General features: G+C 42.6%; 4 protein-coding genes across 4 annotated transcripts in view; 1 reads left to right on the plus strand and 3 right to left on the minus strand.

Moving 5' to 3' along the window:
* Window positions 1-537: 537 nt before the first annotated feature.
* LOC109463633 (gastrula zinc finger protein XlCGF49.1-like) lies at window positions 538-5,411 on the minus strand. Its single transcript, XM_019760494.1, has 2 exons — window positions 5,297-5,411; window positions 538-1,990 (listed from the first exon to the last, which is right to left on the minus strand). The coding sequence occupies exon 2, from the start codon at window positions 1,967-1,969 to the stop codon at window positions 1,148-1,150; it is 822 nt and encodes a 273-aa protein (XP_019616053.1). The 5' UTR covers window positions 1,970-1,990; window positions 5,297-5,411; the 3' UTR covers window positions 538-1,147.
* A 766-nt stretch (window positions 5,412-6,177) lies between these two features.
* LOC109463630 (zinc finger protein 239-like) lies at window positions 6,178-8,733 on the plus strand. The gene is made up of 2 exons (XM_019760490.1): window positions 6,178-6,308; window positions 6,981-8,733. Exon 2 carries the CDS (start codon window positions 7,004-7,006, stop codon window positions 8,000-8,002), a length of 999 nt encoding a protein of 332 aa, XP_019616049.1. The 5' UTR covers window positions 6,178-6,308; window positions 6,981-7,003; the 3' UTR covers window positions 8,003-8,733.
* A 4,320-nt stretch (window positions 8,734-13,053) lies between these two features.
* Window positions 13,054-17,431, minus strand: LOC109463632. Its single transcript, XM_019760493.1, has 4 exons — window positions 17,108-17,431; window positions 16,376-16,430; window positions 14,405-14,576; window positions 13,054-13,280 (listed from the first exon to the last, which is right to left on the minus strand). Exons 1-4 carry the CDS (start codon window positions 17,246-17,248, stop codon window positions 13,103-13,105), a joined length of 546 nt encoding a protein of 181 aa, XP_019616052.1. The 5' UTR covers window positions 17,249-17,431; the 3' UTR covers window positions 13,054-13,102.
* Window positions 17,432-21,161: 3,730 nt separating this feature from the next.
* The window catches only part of LOC109463608 (carbonic anhydrase-like), a 10,223-nt gene continuing 9,161 nt past the window's right edge, over window positions 21,162-22,223 (minus strand). Inside the window, exon 8 of the mRNA XM_019760461.1 lies at window positions 21,162-21,423. Coding sequence (XP_019616020.1) covers window positions 21,178-21,423 — 246 coding nt within the window. The 3' untranslated portion in view covers window positions 21,162-21,177. The remainder of the gene's footprint in view (window positions 21,424-22,223) is intronic.

Raw genomic sequence — 22,223 nt, forward strand, 5'->3', positions numbered from 1 at the left:
ACAATACAAGAGGTGCTGTACAACATATTAATTAAGGTTAATTAAAGAAAAACAAAAGGTTTAGCATTTGCTGCATTTTAGTAAACTCTCAAAACTACAAAATGTGTAAGTTATATTTTGTCATTAAGGAAATATATATATGCCGACTAACAAGGAAAAGATAAAAAGTCAACATGCTAAAACTAATAAAACAAAAAGCTCCCTGGAACGATAATGATCTGTTGGATGAACTTAGATATTTCATCAGGCATTTCATTTTATATCATACCCGGGCCGCGATAACGTTATCGAAACGCTTCCCTGGCTTCCATAGAACAATTCGAACGCGTTTCGCCCTAACCGCGTGCGCCGCTTTCGAAAATTCGAATACAGAATCCGGACGTTGGAACTGATGCTGTTGCGTTTGAAGGTTTAGGGGCACCAACTTTTGGCTCATCTTGCATTGAAAGGCGCGTTTTCTTGGGTGGGTATGACATAAATAAAATACAACACAGTGTATTCCGCATTGCCCTCGGTCCCGGCCCGACCGCGGTCAGGCTGATACCTCGGGCGATACGGAATACCCCGTGTTGTATTCTATATATACAATATCACCTATAACAGATGGGATGCTTCCAAAGGAAAGAGATTATATTCCAGAACAAGGGCAACAATAATTCAAAGAAATGAACAACATGTACAGTGTATAAGATATGTATACAATACAAATGGATTACCCGCTACACATTTAAAGCAGGAAGAGATAGTCTAAACGGAATGATGTGCAGTTACTGATACAACTATCATACCATCATAAAATCAGTAATAGTCTTCTAGTGAACTTCCTATTCTGCTATCATCTCATCGAACCTGTAGGCTTTCTCGCCTCCATGCAGTGTCTTTGGCATATACTTAACCAAAAAAACAAGGTTCTCAGATTGTGCATCAAATTATCCTATAACATAACTTGTGGGGCGAAACAGCATCCCACAGTCTTCACGCGTACGCCTTTTGGTTTTCTCCCATGTGGGTTTGCTTGTGTCGGTTATAATTACTTTGGTCTTAAAACTGCCTGCTGCACTCCTCACACCCGTAGAGTTTCTCTTCTGTGTGAGGCCGAATGTTGGTCTTCAGATCACCTAACTGACTGAACGGCCTGCTGCACTCCTCACACTTGTTTTTCACCAGTGTGGGTCCGCATATGTTTCTTCAAACTATCCAGCCGACTGAACTGTCTGCTGCATTCCTCACATGTGTAGGGTTTCTCCCCAGTGTGAGTCCGAATGTGGCTCTTCAGATCACCCAGATGACTGAACTGCTTACTGCACTCCTCACATCTGTGGGGTTTCTCACCAGTGTGAGTCCGCATGTGTGTCTTCAAATTACCCAGCCGACTGAACTGTCTGCTGCACTCCTCACACTTGTAGGGTTTCTCCCCTGTGTGAGTCCGCATGTGTGTCTTCAAACTTTTAAGCTCACTGAACTGTTTGCCGCACTCCTCACACCTGTAGGGTTTCTCCCCAGTGTGAGTCCGCATGTGGGTCTTCAGATTACCCAGCTGATTGAACTGCCTGCTGCACTCCTCACACCTGTAGGGTTTCTCTCCAGTGTGAGTCCGCACATGCTTCTTCAGACTACACAGCTGACTGAACTGCTTGCTGCACTCCTCACACCTGTATGGTTTCTCCCCAGTGTGAGTCCGCATGTGAGTCTTCAGACTACCAATCTGACTGAACTGCTTGCTACACTCCTCACACCTGTAGGGTTTTTCTCCGGTGTGAGTCCGCATGTGTGTCTTCAGAGCACTAAGACAACTGAACTGCTTGGCACACTCCTCACACCTGAACACTTTCAGACCTTTGTCCTGCCTCCCGGTTTCCTCTCCAGACTCCTCACAGCTTTCTCCTTGCCAGGTGGAAACGGTGTTGGCAGAACCCCCTGCTGATCCTCTCATGACATCATCCAAACATATGCTGCCTGTTGTCGCCATGTCAATTAGAGCTGGATCAACCTCTTAAATAAAATGAAACAAGCGTTTCATAAAACATGCTGAAATATGTATAGTTGAGTAGAAGTACAGTAAATGTTTATGCTATGGTAAAGAGGATGTAAACAAACGCATATAAAAGTTTATTTATTTAGTTTTTAAAGCAACTAGCATAACTCAACAGACGGGCAAATACGTAGGTGTCTTTGCTGTATGTTGTTACTGATGCTACCTGGCTATGCAGGGTCTTTGAAAGTTACATTGCAAAAGTAAAGGTGAACTGTCCTTAGGCCTTCATGCTTATTGTGTGCTTCAGCTTATTTTTTGGCGTGTTTTTATACTTTGTTTTTGCACTCCCACTCTAGTCTCCCAGTATCTTGTTTTCGCCAGACAATCTATAGTTGTGTATGGATACTGATCTGGTATTGACACCATTGTGTTTGAAAATGATACTAGAAACAACTAGTAGAAACAACGTAGAAATGGAATGTTACTAAGTTGTGGTAGAAACAACGTAGAGAGAATGTTAAGTAGTATGTAAAGAAATACTTGACTTGACATAAGATAATTTTTAGTTGGGAAAATATATGTATCCGTACGCCGATTTGTGGAGTCTTTTTGTTGCTGAAGCAAGCCTGAAGTGCCAGCGAAATGCGGCGTGGATTTTTATTTTCTTCACAACATGCATGTTGAAAAAAATACAAGGACTTAATCCTTTGAAAGGAATGACGCTACGTGAGAATGACCGACTGGAGACTTGAAAAACAGGTTATAATGAGATTAACGTATGCGAAAGGCGCCGACTTCGATTGTTCTTCAGCATATAACAATAGCAAAACAAACAGCTTGTGTCCGAAGTTTCCTGCCTTGGACGGCGTCCTCGTCTACAGCCACAAAACAAAGAATGTCAATTTTTCCGAATCTCAGCAAAAGGTATATCAAGTTTTAAGAGGACGGCCTCTGTCCGAGTTTAGGCCGTCAAAAGCGACACGAGGCCGTCATGTGACGGGTGGACGCCCCTCTAGCGGAAACGCTCTGTTTAAATTTTCAACTTCCAGGCGGCAGCTCCTTCTTAATCTATAACGGGTCTACCTATGTACCGGAAAGCAACGGAAAGCACCGGAAAGCACCGGAAAACACATATAGGAGGCTTAAATATACCGGAATACACCATGCATTGATGAGATAACAGCCCAAGTCGCTGTATTTTGGCATAAGATAACTTATACGTAGCCCAGGGAACAAGAAATCTCTTAAATACTGAATCGTATATGGCCGTAGGCGGCCTGGCCAGTCGCCATGTTTGTTTACACAGCGTAACGCAATATGTTTGTTTAGCGCGATCGTAGAAGAGATGTGAAATGTACCATAATAAAAAAAGTTATTTTGCACTTTAGCATCGCAGTTTGTTGTATTTTGACCATGGGATAACTTATGCGTGGCCCAGACAACAAAAAATCACTACGAATCGGCAACTATCGGGCCCCGCGGAGGCGACAAACGCGGTCAGTCGCCATGTTGTTTACATAGCGTATGTTTGTTTAGTGCAATCACGGCAGAGAAGTGAAATGTATCGAAATAAAAAAAAGTTCTTTTATACTTCAACATCACAGTTTGCTGAACTTAAGTTTACCCATTGCATATTAAAGTTATGCGTGGACCAGGGAACAAGAAATCACTATGAATCGCTGGCAACTATCGGCTGGAGGCGACAAACTCGGCCAGTCGCCATGTTTGTTTACATAGCGTATGTTTGTTTAGTGCAATCACGGCAGAGAAGTGAAATGTATCGAAATAAAAAAAAGTTCTTTTATACTTCAACATCGCAGTTTGCTGTACTAAAGTTTACCCATTGCATATTAAAGTTATGCGTGGACCAGGGAACAAGAAATCCCTGTGAATCGGCAACTATCGGTTGGAGGCAACAAACGCGGCCAGTCGCCATGTTTGTTTACATAGCGTATGTTTGTTTAGCGCGATCACTGCAGAGAATTGAAATAAAGAGTTCTTTTATACAGAGACAAGTCATGGACCTAAGTGATGTATGTGTTTGATTTTCTACCACCCTTTTCTACCTCCATGGTGTGATCCACTGGGAAAAAAGCTGTTGACTTTTTGCTTTTAACTTAAAATTTCTGTCAGTGTTTTAGGAATTCTAGTTAGATCAAGGGGGTTGAGCATCCTCCATATTATTGCAAGGGCAGAACCACCTTTGGAACTAAGGCTCTCTTAGTCTGTAAGTACACATACTGAACACTCCCCTACTGTTTATCCCGCGGATACCGCGACGGGATTTTTTTGTCCCCTAGTGGGCCACCAATAGTTATCTCACGGTCAAAATACAGCAAACTGCGATGTTGCAGTGATCGCGTTAAACAAACGAACATGGCGACGACTGTAAACGGACATGGCGACTGGCCGAGTTTGTCGCCTCCAGTCGATAGTTGCCAGCGATTCATAGTGATTTCTTGTTCCCTGGTCCACGCATAGCTTTAATATGTAATGGGTAAACTTAAGTTCAGCAAACTGTGATGTTGAAGTATAAAAGAACTTTTTTTATTTCGATACATTTCACTTCTCTGCCGTGATTGCACTAAACAAACATACGCTATGTAAACAACATGGCGACTGACCGCGTTTGTCGCCTCCGCGGGGCCCGATAGTTGCCGATTCGTAGTGATTTTTTGTTGTCTGTGCCATGCATAAGTTATTCCGTGGTCAAAATACAGCAAACTGCGATGCTGAAGTGCAAAATAACTTTTCATGTTGGTACATTTCACATCTCTTCTACGATCGCGCTAAACAAACATACTGCGTTACGCTGTGTAAACAAACATGGCGACTGGCTGGGGCGTCTACGTCCAAAATTTGCCGATTCAGTATTTAAGTGATTCTTGTTCCCTGGGCTATGTATAAGTTATCTTATGCCAAAATACAGCGACTTGGGCTGTTATCTCATCAATGCATGGTGTATTCCGGCATATTTAAGCCTCCTATATGTGTTTTCCGGTGCTTTCCGGTGTTTTCCGATAAATAGGTAGACCGATCTATAACAGAACCGAAAATTCAAACGTATACTCTAGAAATTTCTCAGACACCACATCCACACAACGACATTTCTTTGCACAGCTGCACTGAAACAAGCTTCCAAGCAGCTTCTTATACTAGTATTTGAATCTCCATGACTGAAATTTAATTTAAACAGCACGGCCCAGATCACACGCACACTGGCCAAACGCCCGCCGCCACAGAAATATTATGAAACGTTGTTTCCCAACTATACAAGTCATACAAAACTCTGACTAGCAACTACATGCCGACTTTTCCTACCTGGAAGTTAGTTGATACACAGCCCGGGCCGAGTCGCTTGTTGAACCACTTCAAAACTCCTCCAAAGACGGAAAACTGCTGAAGATGCCGCGTCCTTGCGGGACAGGAAGACGCAATGCCGTGACCCGGAAGTACTTCCCAACCGGGAGGTCTTGGGGTCAAGTCTCATTACCTGATTACCCAACAAATGCACACGGGTCTTGGAGCAAAGGCTAGTTAAATACCTTCGCCAAGAAGGTTATGTTTTCAGCGGCGTTCGTGTGTGTGTGTGTGTGTGTGTGTGTGTGTGTGTGTGTGTGTGTGTGTGTCTGTAAACACGATAACTTGAGAAGACTTAAATGGATTGTCGTTTATTTCATTTATTTATTGAAAAATGCAACAAGACATTACACTGACTCTCAAGGCAGCAAAGCTGATATTAGAGAGTCAACATATAAGGACAAAACACACAGGACACATAATTTCAAATACAATGTGAAATGCAAGAACAAGGCAAACCTTCTCTCCACGGCAAGAACTCCCTCGGCAGCAAATCGTCCCTCGCGGCGGCATATTACTCGCGTCGCTCACAAAAATAACGCCCACGCCCAACAAGACTGCGAAGGAGGCTATATATTACAAGCGATTAAGTCAACCTTTTTCGTCCATTTTGAAAATAAACACATCGGGCTTATCTCTTAGTTTTTTTAGTTCGTAGACTGGTAGTTTAAAATATGCATTCCTCGGGTCCTGATCGTTACGTAAAGCTGTTTGTAGTTGCTGCGTGTGTTTCTCTGAGGCCTCGCGTCAGTTGACAAACGCGTTTTCCCTGAGGCCCGTGCACATTAGTTGGGTAATCAGGTAACGAGACCTGACCTCTGGCATGCAGGGGATTACTTCCGGGTCACAGCATCGCGTCTTCCTGCCCCGCCCCGCAAGGACGCGGCATCTTGAGCAGTTTTCCGTCTTTGGAGGATTTGTGCAGTGATTCAACAGGCGACTCGGCCCGGACTGTGTATCAACTAACTTCCAGGTAGGAGAAGTCGGCATGTAGTTGGTTTTCAGAGGTTTGTAGGGTTGACAAAACACATTATTGCTCAATTTGGCGGCGTGCGTTTGGACCGGTATTTTGCATGAGGTCTGGGCAATGCGGTCAGTATTAAAAGCTGTTTCATTTCAGTGCAGCGCTGATCAAAACCATGTCGTAGTATGGACAGAGAAAATAATCTGATAGTGTTGGGTTGTATTTTTGTATGTTTGGCTCTCAAATTATTGTTTATAGAAGCAAGGAGACGCCCGTATGTTGAAAACGTAAACAGAGTGAGAATCGGTAGGGAGATACGAGATTATGTTGTGTGTCGCATTTGAATTAGCAAAAAAAATTCTCGCAATCCAGTGTGTAATTTTATGGACCGAATAAAAAAAATCATTGTAATAAAGGGATTCTGTTGTTGATGATGAGGAAAGCGTTAATTTATTAAGACTAAGCTAATGCTGAGTATACTGTAAACCCCTACGTGAGCCCCGCCCTGACGCCAGACAGGAGAGTGTGAAAACATCGGGACGGTTCACTAATGATGGAGGGTGTCAGCAGCTTAAAATCTCTCACCAAAACATTTGATGGCTAAAAAGACAGTATCAATTTGACACAACTAATACATATTTCTGCATGTTTTGTTGATCGCCTGTTTATTATTTTTTACAGAGATTGATCCAGCTCTTGTTGACATGGCAACAACAGGCAGCATAGAAGTGGATGACGTCAAAAGAGGATCAGCAGGGGGTTGTGCCAACACCGTTTCCACCTGGCAAGGAGGATCAGCAGGGGGTTGTGCCAACACCGTTTCCACCTGGCAAGGAGGGTCAGCAGGGGGTTCTGCCAACACCGTTTCCACCTGGCAAGGAGAAAGATGTGAGGAGTCTGGAGAGGAAACCGGGAGGCAGGACAAAGGTGTGAAAGTGTTCAGGTGTGAGGAGTGCGGCAAGCAGTTCGGGTATCTTAGTGTGCTGAAGACACACATGCGAATTCACACGGGAGAGAAACCCTACAGGTGTGAGGAGTGTGGCAAGCAGTTTAGTCGGCTGCATGTTCTGAAGATACACGTGCGGACTCACACCGGTGAGAAGCCCTTCATGTGTGGGGAGTGCAGCAGACAGTTCAGTCAGCTAGATAATCTGAAGACTCACATGCGGACTCACACCGGAGAGAAACCTTACATGTGTGGGGAATGCAGCAGGCAGTTTAGTCAGCTGGTTAATCTAAAGATCCACATTCGGACTCACACAGGGGAGAAACCCTACAGGTGTGAGGAGTGCAGCAGGCAGTTTAGTGAGCTGGGTCATCTGAAGAGCCACATGCTTACTCACACTGGGGAGAAACCCCACAGGTGTGGGGAGTGTTCCAAGCAGTTCAGTAAGCTGGGTGTTCTGAAGACACACATGCTTACTCACACTGGGGAGAAACCCTACAGGTGTGGGGAGTGTTCCAAGCAGTTCAGTCTGCTGGGTGTTCTGAAGACACACATGCGGACTCACACGGGGGAGAAACCCTACATGTGTGGGGAGTGCAGCAGGCAGTTTAGTCAGCTTAGTAGTCTGAAGAAACACATGCGGACTCACACTGGGGAGAAACCCTACAGTTGTGAAGAATGCCGCCGGCAGTTCGGTCAGTTGTTTAATTTCAAGCGGCACATGCAAATCCACAAAGGAGAAACCCAACAGGAGTGAAGACTGTGGGATGCTTTTTTTCACATATTATAAAGACAATTTGACTATCTGATAACAATATTTTAAAGATGTTCCAAAGACACTGCGTGTAGGTGAGAAAGCCTACATCTTCGATGTGTTGATAGCAGTATAGGAAGTTCACTAGAAGACTATCAAGTAGTTGCAACTTGTTTAGATTGTTTAGTTTAGTTTACCTCTTTAATTCATGTTGCTTTCAATTGGGCAGATAATCCCTTCGGATGGGATGCATTCCTTTACTCATAGTATATGTGATATACATTGTATATTGTTAATTTCTTTTTGAATTTCACATATTATAGTTTTTAATTCCGTTACAATATATGACTTATGTTTTTGAGAGCAGTTTACTAACATGCAGTAAATGCTAAAATCTTTGTGGTTTTTTTTCTGTAATTAGTCTTAATATGTTGTACAGCACCTGCGATATCGTTCTCTGTGGTACTTTCCTTATAGTGTTGACTAGTTCGGTTGAGTTAGCCGTACCTAACTGTTATTATGTTTATTGCATTAACTTTGATGGTATCGATTAGATGATGTACATAGTCAGTAACTAGCGCCAGGAAGTGGCATTAGGTTTGTATGAATGTACTAGTTTATAGTTTTCCTGTTGACGGTTCCTTGACCAGGTGTGTGCCCATATTTATTGTTTAATTGTTTACTGAAATTATATCTTTTTACTACTCTACTTTCAACTCAGCATTTTGTATTTTATCTTATAGAGGATAGTCATTCATAGATTGAAAGTATCAGGGTCTGAGCAATTACCACTTATTGCCAGACGTCACAGCAAGTGGGCCTAGGAAAAAAAGTTATTTCCAGACCGACCCTAGAAAAAACGTCCGACCCTAGCCTTTTTTGAGAGTCTTCATATTATGAACTAAATTGACAATCTAGAATACGAGTATATATTTTCCATAACACAAAAAAATATTGTTTAAAGTAAAAACTTTTGATCCGACACAAAAAATTCTCTCACCTAGAGCTTTCGACCAGTCACTCTGGTCTTCCTCAATAGACTCACCCAGTGAAGCTTGTCACGTGGCTTCTTTGAAGTGTGACGTCAACACTGGGTCAAAGGTATCTGGTAGACGATGTCGGATCCCGTCGCAGTTCAATGTAGGGTGATGGGCCCTGATGTTTATGGCTTCCTTCACCCCTCTCAAGAAATAGTATTGTTCAGTGTCTAAAATCCTTACAGTGTCAAGTGAAACAAAGTGTCCAGGGGACTCTATGTGGATGTGTTGAGACACCTCTGAACTGGCAGAGCTAGGCCGTGTATGTTCTTGAAACCTGGCTTTTAGAGACCTCTCTGTTTCCCCAATGTACGTTTCCTGGCAGGCCCTGTTGTTTTTTCCCTGACGGGATGTGGTAAATGACACCACACTTCTTCTCTTTTGGGGGTTTTGTCCTTGGGCGCAACAAGAATGTGTCTTAAAGTAGTGGTTGGTTTGAAACACGTTGCAATCCCGTGGGAAATGAAAATCCTCCTGCGAGCTTCAGACAAGTCCTTGATGTATGGAAGGACCACCAACCCCTTGGACTTTGTTCCTGCTGAGGATTGGTGTTGGGTGGTTTGGGGCAGGTCGCTTTGTTGATGGCCCACTGGGGGTAGCCACAAGTTTTTAATGCTTCCGTCAGGTGGGACTTCTCGGTCTCTAAATCCTGTGGATCTGACACTATGGTGTTGGCTCTGTGGAATAGGGTCCTAATCACCCCTAGTTTGTGGTCAAGTGGATGGTTAGAGTCAAAGTTTAGGTATTGATCCGTGTGTGTGGATTTCCGGTAAATCCTTATCTGTAGTGACCCATCTTCTTGTATCACTGTAAGGGTGTCAAGAAAGGGTAAAGATCTGTTCTGCTCCTCCTCAGTATAGTAAACTTTATGTCAGGGTCTAAACTGTTCAGAAAGTCTGTAAACTCCTGAGCATGTACTTTCTTCAACTTCGTGTGAGTGTCATCAACATAACGAACAAACAAACAAACAAACAAACGATACCACCAAAGTGGGGGGTGGGGGGCAGTGTTAATAGCCAACTGTTCTAGATGTTCCATGTAAAGGTTACAGACAATGGGTGAGACTGGAGAGCCCATTGCTGCACCGTAAATTTGCTGATAAAACACTTCATTGTGTACAAAGTACGTGCACTCCAAACAGATCTTTAAAAGGCTTATGACTTGTTGGCGGAGTAAGAGTTATACGTTGTGCTAGGGTGGTGTGGTTCTGGAGTCTACTTGTTATGACATCCAAACCTTATCAATAGGAACTGAGGTAAACAGGGCTGTAACATCAAAGGATCTAAGTTCCTCCTCCTCTTCTACCCGTTGGTCTTTTATGAGTTCAGTAAAATGTTGGGAGTTCACAAAATGTGCTCAGCGAATGGGCTGTGCTCAGCGAAGGGGCTGTGCTCAGCGAAGGGGCTGTGCTCAGCGAAGGGGCTGTGCTCAGCGAATGGGCTGTGCTCAGCGAATGGGCTGTGCTCAGCGAAGGGGCTGTGCTCAGCGAATGGGCTGTGCTCAACGAAGGGGCTGTGCTCAACGAAGGGGCTGTGCTCAGCGAAGGACCTGTGCTCAACGAAAGGGCTGTGCTCAGCGAAGGACCTGTACTCAGGGACTGTACTCTGAGTGTTGATGCCCTAACATCACTAATTACAAAAGATATCGCACCATTTTCACCGAAAGTCCTACAATTTATCCGACAGTCCTGCAATTTATGCAACAACCGGATTCAAAATAACAATCATGAACTTTCAAGATGATTGTTATAAAGATAGAGGAATGAATGACGACCGTTATATTGGGCATTTCGCCACACTTAGTATAGGTCACAACAAAACAAGACAAGACGAACAGATACATGTTTTTACTGGCTCCTTGGACCTAGCTCTTACGCACTATGAAAACATATACATGGATCACGTCACTTCAAAAAAGTACCTCATTGCAGAATATATAGGTTGGCTTAGATCGGTTATCTGCATTTGTAAATTTTGGATGATAGGGTTTGGTTTTACGGCCCCAATAACTTTGAACAATTTGTACAGAATGTATAATGTCCTTGCTGTGAATAATACACACAGTGCAAACCTTTCGACTTCTCGTTTTCGACGCATTAACTGTACTACTAGTATACTAAAGTGTTTTTGAAGGTGACACGAACCATGTGTTTGTAGTCATACTGCGTGGGACCGCCCAATCCATGGTACTAAACACAGACCATGGTCTCGTGCTTTATATAGATTACGTAAAGGAAGACCTGGTTTGCACAATTGATGGAACATTGTTATAATCCAATAGTTGTAACTGCTGGGAATTTCATACTTGCCACATTTGGAAGTAAAGTGAAGATGAATAACATAAATAAACATAATTGATTCAAATCATGATCTCAATCATGATCTCATTTGCAAAATTTATGAGGAAGTGCTAGAATAGCCATTTTTCTTAAGGTAAGGCTGTCAATGGGTGGAGAATATGATCAACTGAAAAAATCCATGCAAATGAGGATCTTATTTGCGAAATCAATTATTAAAATGGTATAATTTGTCAACCGAAAGGCTTAACATCACGGTTTAATCCTTCCTTGTATGTTTAGTGATTGTAGTTTACACATTCCTGTGCTTCTACTTCCGACCTCCTTACAAGAGGAATCTGACCCCCTATAGTGGTATTGTAGTCACGTCATTTACTACCATTTGACACACTAATATTAACGCCATGTTGATTTAATTACGTGGATGATATCCACATGTGCGTGAATTTTGGTAGTAAAGGTGAACATAATGAAAACTAAACAAGTGTCCATAGCCGACAATTCTCCGTGAAGTTTTATATTTTGTAAATGCATGTACATAAGCTCAACGGCACGACAATGTAAACAGAAATACAAAGTCACAATTTAAACAGAAGAACAAATTTTTCTTTGATAACAATATCTTTCATTTGCTACATATTATTTATTTTACCAAGTATCCTAGTAGGTGCAAACCATAAGTCACAATCCCAACAGATACTCGCAAATGATTATATACAACAAACACCTTATATCTGCTGCCAGAACCTTGCCTACCACACAGCTTCTGAAGCTATAGCCTATTCCACGGAAGTATACAAATAGGGGTGTTTCTGAAACATGCATTTACTTCAACATGAAAAATGCTACGGTAAAAAAAAGTGAATCATCACGAACATAATGGCACACCACATGCTAAAATACAGAGAAATACAACGGACACAACCATATCTTTGAGCTGCGAGCACATTTAAAATTAGCCCCCATACGACGCATAGCTGTTTCTAATCGATGACCCACCGCAGCGTCTGCCTGAGAAAAACGCACCCCCAGCCATTTAAAACAATGTGTTTTTTGGCGAGTCCAATATGCCCCTACATGTAGGGGTGCTTCTGAAATATCACATTGACCACGAAAACAGCTATAGTAAAAATAAAAATATGTGCATCATCACGGGCATGCATGCAGACGACAAAGAAAATTACATGCCGATTTGGGAAACGTATGAGATCGTGGAACTCTAGCGTTGCTAGTTTTTCTAAGGCCACAGCAAGTAAAACTTTATAGATGACATCCTCCACAGACACCAAATTTCATGCGATAGGGAGAAAAAAACAAGGCCAGCAAAAAAAAACAATATTCCTACATTTTTAACGTTTGACATCATAAACCTGGTTTAAAGATACCTAAATTATGCTAAATTTACTGCCAACAACATAAATTTCTCACTGAAACAAATTTGAAAAATAAGAGTTTTCAATCATTGTACAAATTGGTTTAGTGGGAACACAACATATACACAGTCACCAATAAAGGGAAAGAAATGAAATACAACACTGCATCAAAGTAAAAGACAAGACATTAAATCAGAGCCTTGTCTTGTCCCATGCTATTTATATGTATCTGCCATCCACGTTCCGGCATGGCAACAGAAATATTTGCCCATTTTCGGCATGTTGACCAATGTCAGATGGCAACAAAAGTTCTTGTTTTTTTTGTTTTTCTTCTTTTAAAATCAGATGAAAATTAAAGCGCGCGCTGATGTCATCCATGAAAAATCCTTGCTGCGGCCTATGGGAGAAGACGGCAGCAGCAGTAGTTGGGTCCACAGTGGTTAGCCGTCCAGGAACAGCCACCACTGAAATACCGAAATGTTGCAAGGCCAACTTTTCCAGCATCTGTCTCGTGGTCGGGTGCAAGGACTGGGCGATTCATGTAGACATGCACAGCATCAATGCACGCTGAAGTACTGTGGAAAAGAAACCATATTTATACATAATATACCTATATAGCACATAGGCAGGTAGGCATAGCTATATTTACATGCATCTATCTATCTATCGATACATTAGGTGCCCTTGCCTCCCTCAGGTAGTACGGTGTTTGGCTAAGGTGTTTGATAGCCTACTATGGACATGTAAACCAACAGCGTGCATCACCTTGCGCATACTATAGCGGACAACATGCCAAACTATAAATGAGCTGTGTTCCATGATAGGACAATTCAAACTGCTGATATATGTCATTGAGAACGAGAGGAACATGGGTAGATTTTGAATATGTGAATTGAGACCTGATTTGCATAATCAATGAAGTCATACTACGTGAGTCGCAGCTATATATATACGTGAGTTACAACTGCGAACGTACGTAGTCGTGACTAATTACAATACACCGTCGGAGCTCACTGGCCTCCTTCACGGTGTAAAAATCTTACAAACGACTCTCCATCTCATAGTGTTGGGGATAGAAACTTGACACGAGACTAGAACATTTGTGTCACATCTGTATCTGATTAAGCCATCTGGCCATGTGACCATAGCCAGTCTAAAACATAAGACCGGCCGTTGAACTTTGTGGCATCGGGTGGTGTAGTGGTTAGAGCAATCGACTATGAAGCGGGGAGACCCAGGTTCGATTTCGGGTCGTACCCAGGACATGTCTGAACATGTGCCCCAACGTTGTGCCCTTGGGAAAGGCACTTTACACGAATTTCCTCACTCCACCCAGGTGTGAATGGGTACCTAACTTCGGTTAGGAAAAGTCGTATTGAGGTCACCTGGTGGCGCCGAACGGCAGCCGCACAGACCCTTGCGACAGTTCCACAAAAATTTGTGGAACAAATATTTGTATCATGTGTGTATTATTATTTGATTGTTGTGATCTGTATTGATTATTATGTGCAGTGCAGTCGCAGCCTTTATACCCTTTATAACCTTTATACCAATTGATGCAGGGTATAAAGGCTGCGACTGCACGGGTACTGTTTGGACAATAAAAACCATTTATATAAAAAACTTAGGCTTTGTGTATCGACACACTACAAGTGGTGGCAGCGGTGGGATCATAGTACAGTACTACTGCAGCACAAACCTTCCCTGGCCGTAAACAGCCAGTCGCATGTCTGCTAGGCGGGACGAACACATGGCATCGCACGTCAGACCGTCCCCGTTAGCTCTGCAGTCACGACGGATGGCGAAGATGAAAGATGGTGTATTGGTGATCGCTGTACAGATGCTCTGTGCCAGCTCATCGTGGTAGTTTCCTGGTAGAGAGACAAATGTATACGTCTCGAGAGGCAAGTTGAAACAGAAAGACACTCCTGGCGTGTGCAGAAAGATGGATTCTGTGTAGTGAGTCATCCCGCAACAACGCTGTTGAAATTTATAGTTAAAGAGTTTGACTTGTTCCAACACAAGAAGGAAACTCACCATAAATTTTCGGCTGATCCCGTCAACCTTCGTCAGATTTGTGATGCAATCGCAGACTTTCCGGAAGTCGGAAACGTGATGACGTCAGGAGTGCATCAAAAGTGGCGGGGAGACGGTATCTCCCACCATCACGGTTCAGAGAGGGTTGGTGGGCCCTAATGTAAACTGCCTCCTTCACGCCTCTCACAAAGTAATCCTGCTCCGTATCTAGAATGCGCACCTTGTCCAATGTAACTGTATGTCCGGGGGACTCGATGTGTATGTGTTGCGACACTTCCGATGTGTTTGAACTGGGGCGCCTGTGTTCCAGAAATCTAGTCTTGAGAGACCTCTCTGAACCGTGATGGTGGGAGATACCGTCTCCCCGCCACTTTTGATGCACTCCTGACGTCATCACGTTTCCGACTTCCGGAAAGTCAGCGATTGCATCACAAATCTGACGAAGGTTGACGGGATCAGCCGAAAATTTATGGTGAGTTCTCCTTATTGTGTTGGAACAAGTCAAACTCTTTAACTATGTATTCTACCAACACAGATGAGCTTTCATTCGAGCTGTTGAAATTTGTTCCAACCTTTTTTTCGAACCGATCTGACGTATTTAGAACCGAACGTTCGTTCGATCTGGGGTCACCCGCGGTCATTCTCGGTTTTTAAGACAAGACAAAAACTCCATTTGTCCGTGGAACCTCTGTAATCTGATAACCTCCCTTAGAATGGAAACTTTACCGTAGAAACTAATGCAGAAAAAACAATGTAGTTTCTAACGTTACATACTTGTACTGAGCATACTCCTAACATATAAAAAAGTATTAGCATTTCTCGGGTCGTCTTGTTGCACATAGGCAGTTGTTTATTACCATTTTCCCATGCACTCCCAGGATGCATAGTCCTACCATAAGTAAAAAAAAAGTTCAGGTTCCATATCATCAGGGGTACCGGTCAGTATACAACATACTAGTATTATTCCGACCATCTGGCGCTATGAAACCTTGGATTTTTACCCCTTCCCTCGCGCTATGCATACTGGGAATGGGGAAATGGCGCGTCAAACCGTAAAAATTTACGGCCGCACAACACAGTATTTATGGGCGAACCCCGTAGTCAAAAGTAGTCCGGGCACAAGGTAGTGCTGCGCAATACTAGAGAAGGGTGCAGAGATTGTTCTGTGCATGACATCGAGATAGAACCTGTGGCAAATGTTAGAGGAATACGTCAGTTTTGAGACTGTAAAAGTTGAGTTATGGTGCGTGTTCAGTCGGTGTAGATTTGCGCTTGGATACTTGTCCCGCCTAGTACTGTTCGTCGGCTGCAGTTCCATGACCTCCGCAGTGGCGCTAATAAAAGAGGGCATGAGAAGAGTACTAGCCGGTAAATTTAAGCTCATTTTCACATATTTTGTACACTATACCCTGAAATTAGACATATCAAAAATCTGAACCTTGATTGTGCACCCTACTATGATTTTCAGTGAGTCAAACTGAGTCACTTTGGGGTCCTTAACCATGGAAATCCCCATAGAGCTAAAAACTGTGTTGTGCCGCCTTGAATAACGGTGACCTGCCGTTGGACCCCGGAAGTAGAACTGAATATTCGATGCTTGGCCCATAGACTATTAAGTACTATTAAAACTTACTCGATCCACTCACTAGTCCGGGTGGTCCAGGGGGTCCCTCTGGTCCAGGAGGACCCTGGAAACAATTATGATTAGCTGTAATTTTTATTCCTATAGAATATCATATAAATACTTGTACGAGAATTTTGGTTTCCTGTATTTAAGAACGACAAAGACAACATGTTATACGATCGTAGAACCATTCTGTCAAGTGTTCAAGCTTGTTTAGACATTTCATGTAGCATACAAAACAGGCTCTTGCCATAGACAATTGAAAGTCTGGAAGAAAATTTGTTTGAGTAGCAGATTTGATTCGTAAATTTGAAATTTCCTAATTAGATAAGGAGAGATTTACGCACATTAAACACACTATAAAGGGCCAACACATAAATGTATGAACAGTTGGCAACGTTCTTTCCGGAGGCAATGATCATGCCCCTAAGAAATCCTGGTTCTAAAGGCGTCCACACACACACACACACACACACACACACACACACACACACACACACACACACACACACACACACACACACACACACACACACACACACACACACACACACACACACACACACACACACACATACACACATGCACACAAGAGAAAAGGCAATGGCAAGTGTCGATTGTAACCGACCGTGATGCTTCTGTATGTAAATAAATGCGCATTAACGTGCTTGTATCACCAGGTGCTATCCGAAGCCTACAAACTAAGAAAGACGGCACAAAGGTCGCCTGTAGCGTAATTACCCGTGCTGTGGCCTCGAGAACAGCGATACGTTCACGCAAGGAGGCCACCGTCTCGTCAGTCTGACTGGACCAGGAGGTATACATGGCCGCCACCTGGAACAGAATATTGACCGCGAGACCGCCCATCACGAATTCTAGCATGTTGGTCCCTGTGACCGCCGTCTCACTGCGCCACAGGTCCCCCTACGGGCAATTCTTCAGCCTGTGTTGTAGTCAACGTGAGCTCTGATGCTTTATTCTGAAACTTTTACTGCCATCTGATTGAGGCTACTACGCACCTGACAATGTACCTGGTTCTATGTAATTTGAGATAGTACTTCCCCCGCGGGCCGTAAACGGGTAGCGGGAGCATGGTATTTTCCCATATATGCAAATATAAATCATTAATGTATGCAAAATTTATGCATATACACATGCAAACACGTGCAAACATTACTACAACTTGTATACCCTATGTATCATAAGGAATTTATTCTACATATAACGTTACCCCTTTGCACTCTCATTCTTTGTAACTCAACCTAATGCACTCCCATCCACCCCTGTGCACTCTTACGTAACATGTGCACTCAGTCACGCACCTTGTGCACTTCAACGCACCCTGCGCACTCTCATTCAACCTTCCCGAACCTGATGCGCCCCCACGCACCGTGCACAACATAACCAAAATGCGATTCAGCGTACACTGTTTAGAAATAGAGAAAGGTCGTTATAACAATGTACCAGCCACTCACAGACGATGTCCTACTTGTAAAGATACTGTAGAAGATGAAATGCACTTTCTGTTATGATATCCGTCCTACACCGAAGAAAGAGAAACACTTATGAACGCGATCACCAACAAGGCACATATAACATTACCTAAAACAATCTCAGATACTTTTACTCTACTCATGTCATGTTCCGACGAAACTTCCGTGTACATAGGCCAGTATATATCCAAAGCTTTAGTTAAAAGGAATCATATTATATCCGCCTCAACCAACTGATGTACGTACACTCTAGTTTATAATAATAATAATAACCTTTATTGTACATTCATGCCCTATCGGGCTAAGTACAGGTCAACAGATGAAATAGGTAATATACATGTTTGTAGTATAAACAGCTCTAAAACTACTCTAATACAGGGGTTCGGCTTCTTCTCGTTTCTTTGTGATGTTGAAAATATAATTTGAGATGGTTTTGTATAGTACAGAATGATCAAAGCGCATAAGAAAGATAAATTTTTCAATATTAGGCAAGTACTACTAGTGTTAGAAATATGGAAACGTACTAGTAATATATCTAAAAAGATAATTTCTTTCATTACTATATAGACTACAATCAATAACAAAGTGGGCTTCATCTTCTACTTTGAGCTACAAAACTGGCAAATCCTTTATACAGTCATATAGAACTCAAGACATGTACATTATCATGTAAGCCATGTTCCATATATATACATGTACTATATTACCTTTTTGAATAGTATAATGTTATTTTCGATACATAGAACTTGTAGGTATTACTGTAGACGTGAGAGTAGATGTTGGTCAGATATGCAGTACTGAAGAGTTTGCCATGCATTGTACCTGTTACAATTGTTGTGCAATAAAGATTGACTTGACTTTTTAAAGGACTGGTGGAGGGGGGTGGGCTGTACAGAACTCTAGAGGGGAGTTATAAGATACACAGGAGTGAATTTTATCGAGGATGTTGCATTGGTGATCTATTTAGATGCTCTCCAAGCAGAGGTTGGTGGGGAAGATTGTGACTTTTTGGGGTAGCAACAAAAAACGGAGCATATTAAAAAGTTACATTCACCTATACCTTCCCCACCACACCTCTTCTTGGAGAGTATATCTACACGCGTTGTTTGTAGTCGCTACGTGCTGTATAGCCCAGGCATTGCATATTTTACTGTTAATCACTCAATAGTCTGGAGTGCGTCAACAACAGAGGAGGCAATCTTTAATGATTTCCCCGGAATTTCTTTGAAGAAACCTTAAACGTGTCAAAAATGTCGCATGTGTACGTTGGCAGACGCACTGTACAAGAAACCCAGATATTTCGCGGTTTTCGTTGTGTGTGTGTGTTTTTTTTAAAGCACATAAAAGAAAATAAAAGACTGCGCTGGTGATTAACCTTTGTCCTCCTGGACTTTTTACGCAATATTTTAAGTAATTTGAAGTCTTAATCAGGTCACAGGCCCTGACTTTTTTTGCCCTGCGGTGGCGTAGCTACTTCCGCATTCGTTGCGTTTCGTTGCGGTGTGATGCGTTGCAAGAGAAATACCCCCCAAATCGTACATTTACAGGGCACTATATAGAAGGTACTGTATGTGCAACCCATGTATATATGGGTCCCGGAGGACAAGGGTAAAACTTATATAAGCGCCGCCGTTATTGTATTTTGGCCAACGCTGCGACATGATTGATACGAAGACAAGATGTAGAAAACAAAATATTCCCTTTATTCTACATGAATTTTAATTCATAAAATTACACATCAACCAAATTAAATGATTTCACTACAGTGACCACACCACTTCTTTACAGAACAATAAGAATAACCCTAAGAACAGAACTCACAAAGGTACTTATCCATAATACAAGACTAATGATAGGACAATATCTTATAAACATGTCAGTTGAATTCTAGGAAAGCCTTACCGTAACAGTAAATTCTTATAAGTAACATCATAACCTGCACACGCATAAAAGCCTTCATCGTCATTACATCATCACATATATAGTTTTGAATATTCAGATATAAGGCTACTAGTAGATAGATCCCGAGTACAACATCCTCCTTCGCAGGGCTAAAATCCTCCGGTTCCCTTCCGGTTTTAGCCCTGCTATTTACCGCTGACAGTTTGACTTCTGGTGACGTCACCGCCAAACTGCTGTCAGCCAATCAGAGAATTTGCGCACCGAGCTTTGCGCAAAAACCGCAAAGGTCGCTGGGAACCTATTAGCCAATCAGGTTACGTCTTACATGACAGGCCAAGATGGCGGCTATTACAGATACTAGAAGTTTCGTGCGAGCCGTGCAAGATTTATTTGGAGTCGAGCGGCTTCGTGAGCATCAGCAGTCGACGCTACGGGCGCTGCTTGATGGCAGAGACGTTTTTCTGAGTGTGCGGACAGGAGGAGGGAAGAGCCTGTGCTATATGGGCTTCCCAGCAGCGGCCAAAGCCCTGGCCAAAGCCGAGACAGAGTTAGGGCAAGCCCCCCGACATCCGTCTGGTTTGTGCCAAATAAGGCAAGCTCATGAATTATTTATAAGTGACGTCACCAGAAGTCAAACTGTCAGCGGTAAATAGCAGGGCTAAAACCGGAAGGGAACCGGAGGATTTTAGCCCTGCGAAGGAGGATGGAGTACAAGCGAATAAAAACTTTAAAGATATTTTCGTCATGATGTCGTAAGCTCTTGTTCACACTGAGTTTGTAGTTAAAAGGCCAGGTTACAAGTGAATACATTCATCTAGAGTACAGCCCTGTTACCATAGTTACCTGTTATCATAGAAACACACGTCATCTCAGTCGTGAAAATACAACGTCATGCCACGCGTTTGGGAGTGTAATTAAAATCTATCGAACAAACAGTTTCCGAATTAAACTTTTTTTCTTACAGAACTGGGCAGGTTGGTCGTAGGTTCGTTAAATTTCTACCTAGAAGTCATCGAAAGCAAAGTTTCAATTTCGAAACTAGAGAAAATCGTAATCACCATACAGATATTGCAAGATAAAGTCTTTACTAAGTTGTGACGTTTTTTCTTCGTTTTTGAAGTCACAGAAAGGAATGAGGTTGGATCACATCTTGCCTCCTAATCTGTGCCATTTTTTTTCAAGTCACAGAGAAAAGAGAATGAAGTTGGATCACGTTAGGACCTTTCTTCTCAATATCTGCTTGAAGATTTAGAAATTTGTGTGCCGCTCTTTATTATAATCTTTTGGAATCATAACTGGCGGCAAACAGAAAAGAGAACGAGGTTGGATAACGTTAGGATTTTGCTTCCCAACATCTGCTCGAAAATAGAAAAATTTGTGCGCCGTTTCTTTTCTTTTTTTTAGCATCTTTTGGAATCAGTAAAACATGGCGGCGAACACAGCTGTCAGAAGGAGGAACAGCAGTTCCGGCACGAACCGCACGGCGGCGTTGTCGGCGTCCCATGGAGCAGGCCTAGGGGTGACGTTGAGGGTTGCGTCATCGAATGAGCGGTAGACCGTGCGGCCGTTGAGGGCCTGGGGAGGGCGGTAGTTGCCCTGCATCTTGGTGGCGGCTGTGTTGGGGAGTGCCTCGTAATACACGCTGTTGATGAACTTGGTCAACTGTGGGGGAGAACACCAAGGAACATTTAGAGATGATTCACGGGTAAATAAAAGTCTTCTACCCGTGTCTGTGATAGCCTCTGCCAGACTCTAGAGGCGCCAAACGTTACGTAGAACGCAGCTACCTGTCTTAGAACAGACTGAAAAAAGCTTTTCAATACACTGCACTGTACTGTGATGCCATATTGATTCCAACGTAATGTGTCTAGTTCAAGTCCTCCGCCTTAAAAAGATAGCCTCTAGCAGGCTTCAGAATCGGTTGTTGATTATTTTTCAAAATTCGTTGCACATTTTGTACCCGCTTTGTGTTTGAATAAAGTTTAGCATCCTACTATGATTAAAACCAAACACAGGCAAGCTTCCATGATATTTATGTTTTCCCTTCGCAGAAGGAAAACAATTTGTTTTGCTCAGTTTCTTCTTCTCCAAACACATAAGGTCAATGACCTGGGCCAGACATCTGTCACCATGGTAACCAGTACTGTAGAAACCCCCTGTGGTGTTGGGTTACATTATATTGATGATTATGTTGATGTACAATATTTGATGATGTTCATAATTGGAATATTTAATAAATACATGTAATCTGCTTTAATTTTTGTATTTTGTATGTTGTGTTTGGGAGGACAACTTGTAAAGGTGTCAAATCACCTGTTTTGTCCTCCCTTCCACTTGTATATCTGGTGGTAAATTCAAATAAACAAACAAATAAACAAATATATTGCAGGACAGGGCTGGGGCAGCTTGTCACGATATACATATACTAATATATGGATGTGTTTGAGTAAAAATTAACAGCA

The sequence above is a fragment of the Branchiostoma belcheri genome, unplaced genomic scaffold (genome assembly GCF_001625305.1).
Source record: "Branchiostoma belcheri isolate BF01 breed outbred unplaced genomic scaffold, Haploidv18h27 scaffold129, whole genome shotgun sequence".
Taxonomy (NCBI): domain Eukaryota; kingdom Metazoa; phylum Chordata; class Leptocardii; order Amphioxiformes; family Branchiostomatidae; genus Branchiostoma; species Branchiostoma belcheri.

Coding starts and splice junctions, on each gene's coding strand:
- LOC109463633 (XM_019760494.1), bottom strand. CDS start 1,969: ATGGCGACAACAGGCAGCATATGTTTGGATGATGTCATGAGAGGATCA.
- LOC109463630 (XM_019760490.1), top strand. CDS start 7,004: ATGGCAACAACAGGCAGCATAGAAGTGGATGACGTCAAAAGAGGATCA.
- LOC109463632 (XM_019760493.1), bottom strand. CDS start 17,248: ATGCTAGAATTCGTGATGGGCGGTCTCGCGGTCAATATTCTGTTCCAG. Junction 14,577..16,375: donor CGGACTAGTGAGTGGATCGA/GTAAGTTTTAAT, acceptor TCTCTCTACCAG/GAAACTACCACGATGAGCTG. Junction 13,281..14,404: donor GCTGTTTACGGCCAGGGAAG/GTTTGTGCTGCA, acceptor TCTTTTCCACAG/TACTTCAGCGTGCATTGATG.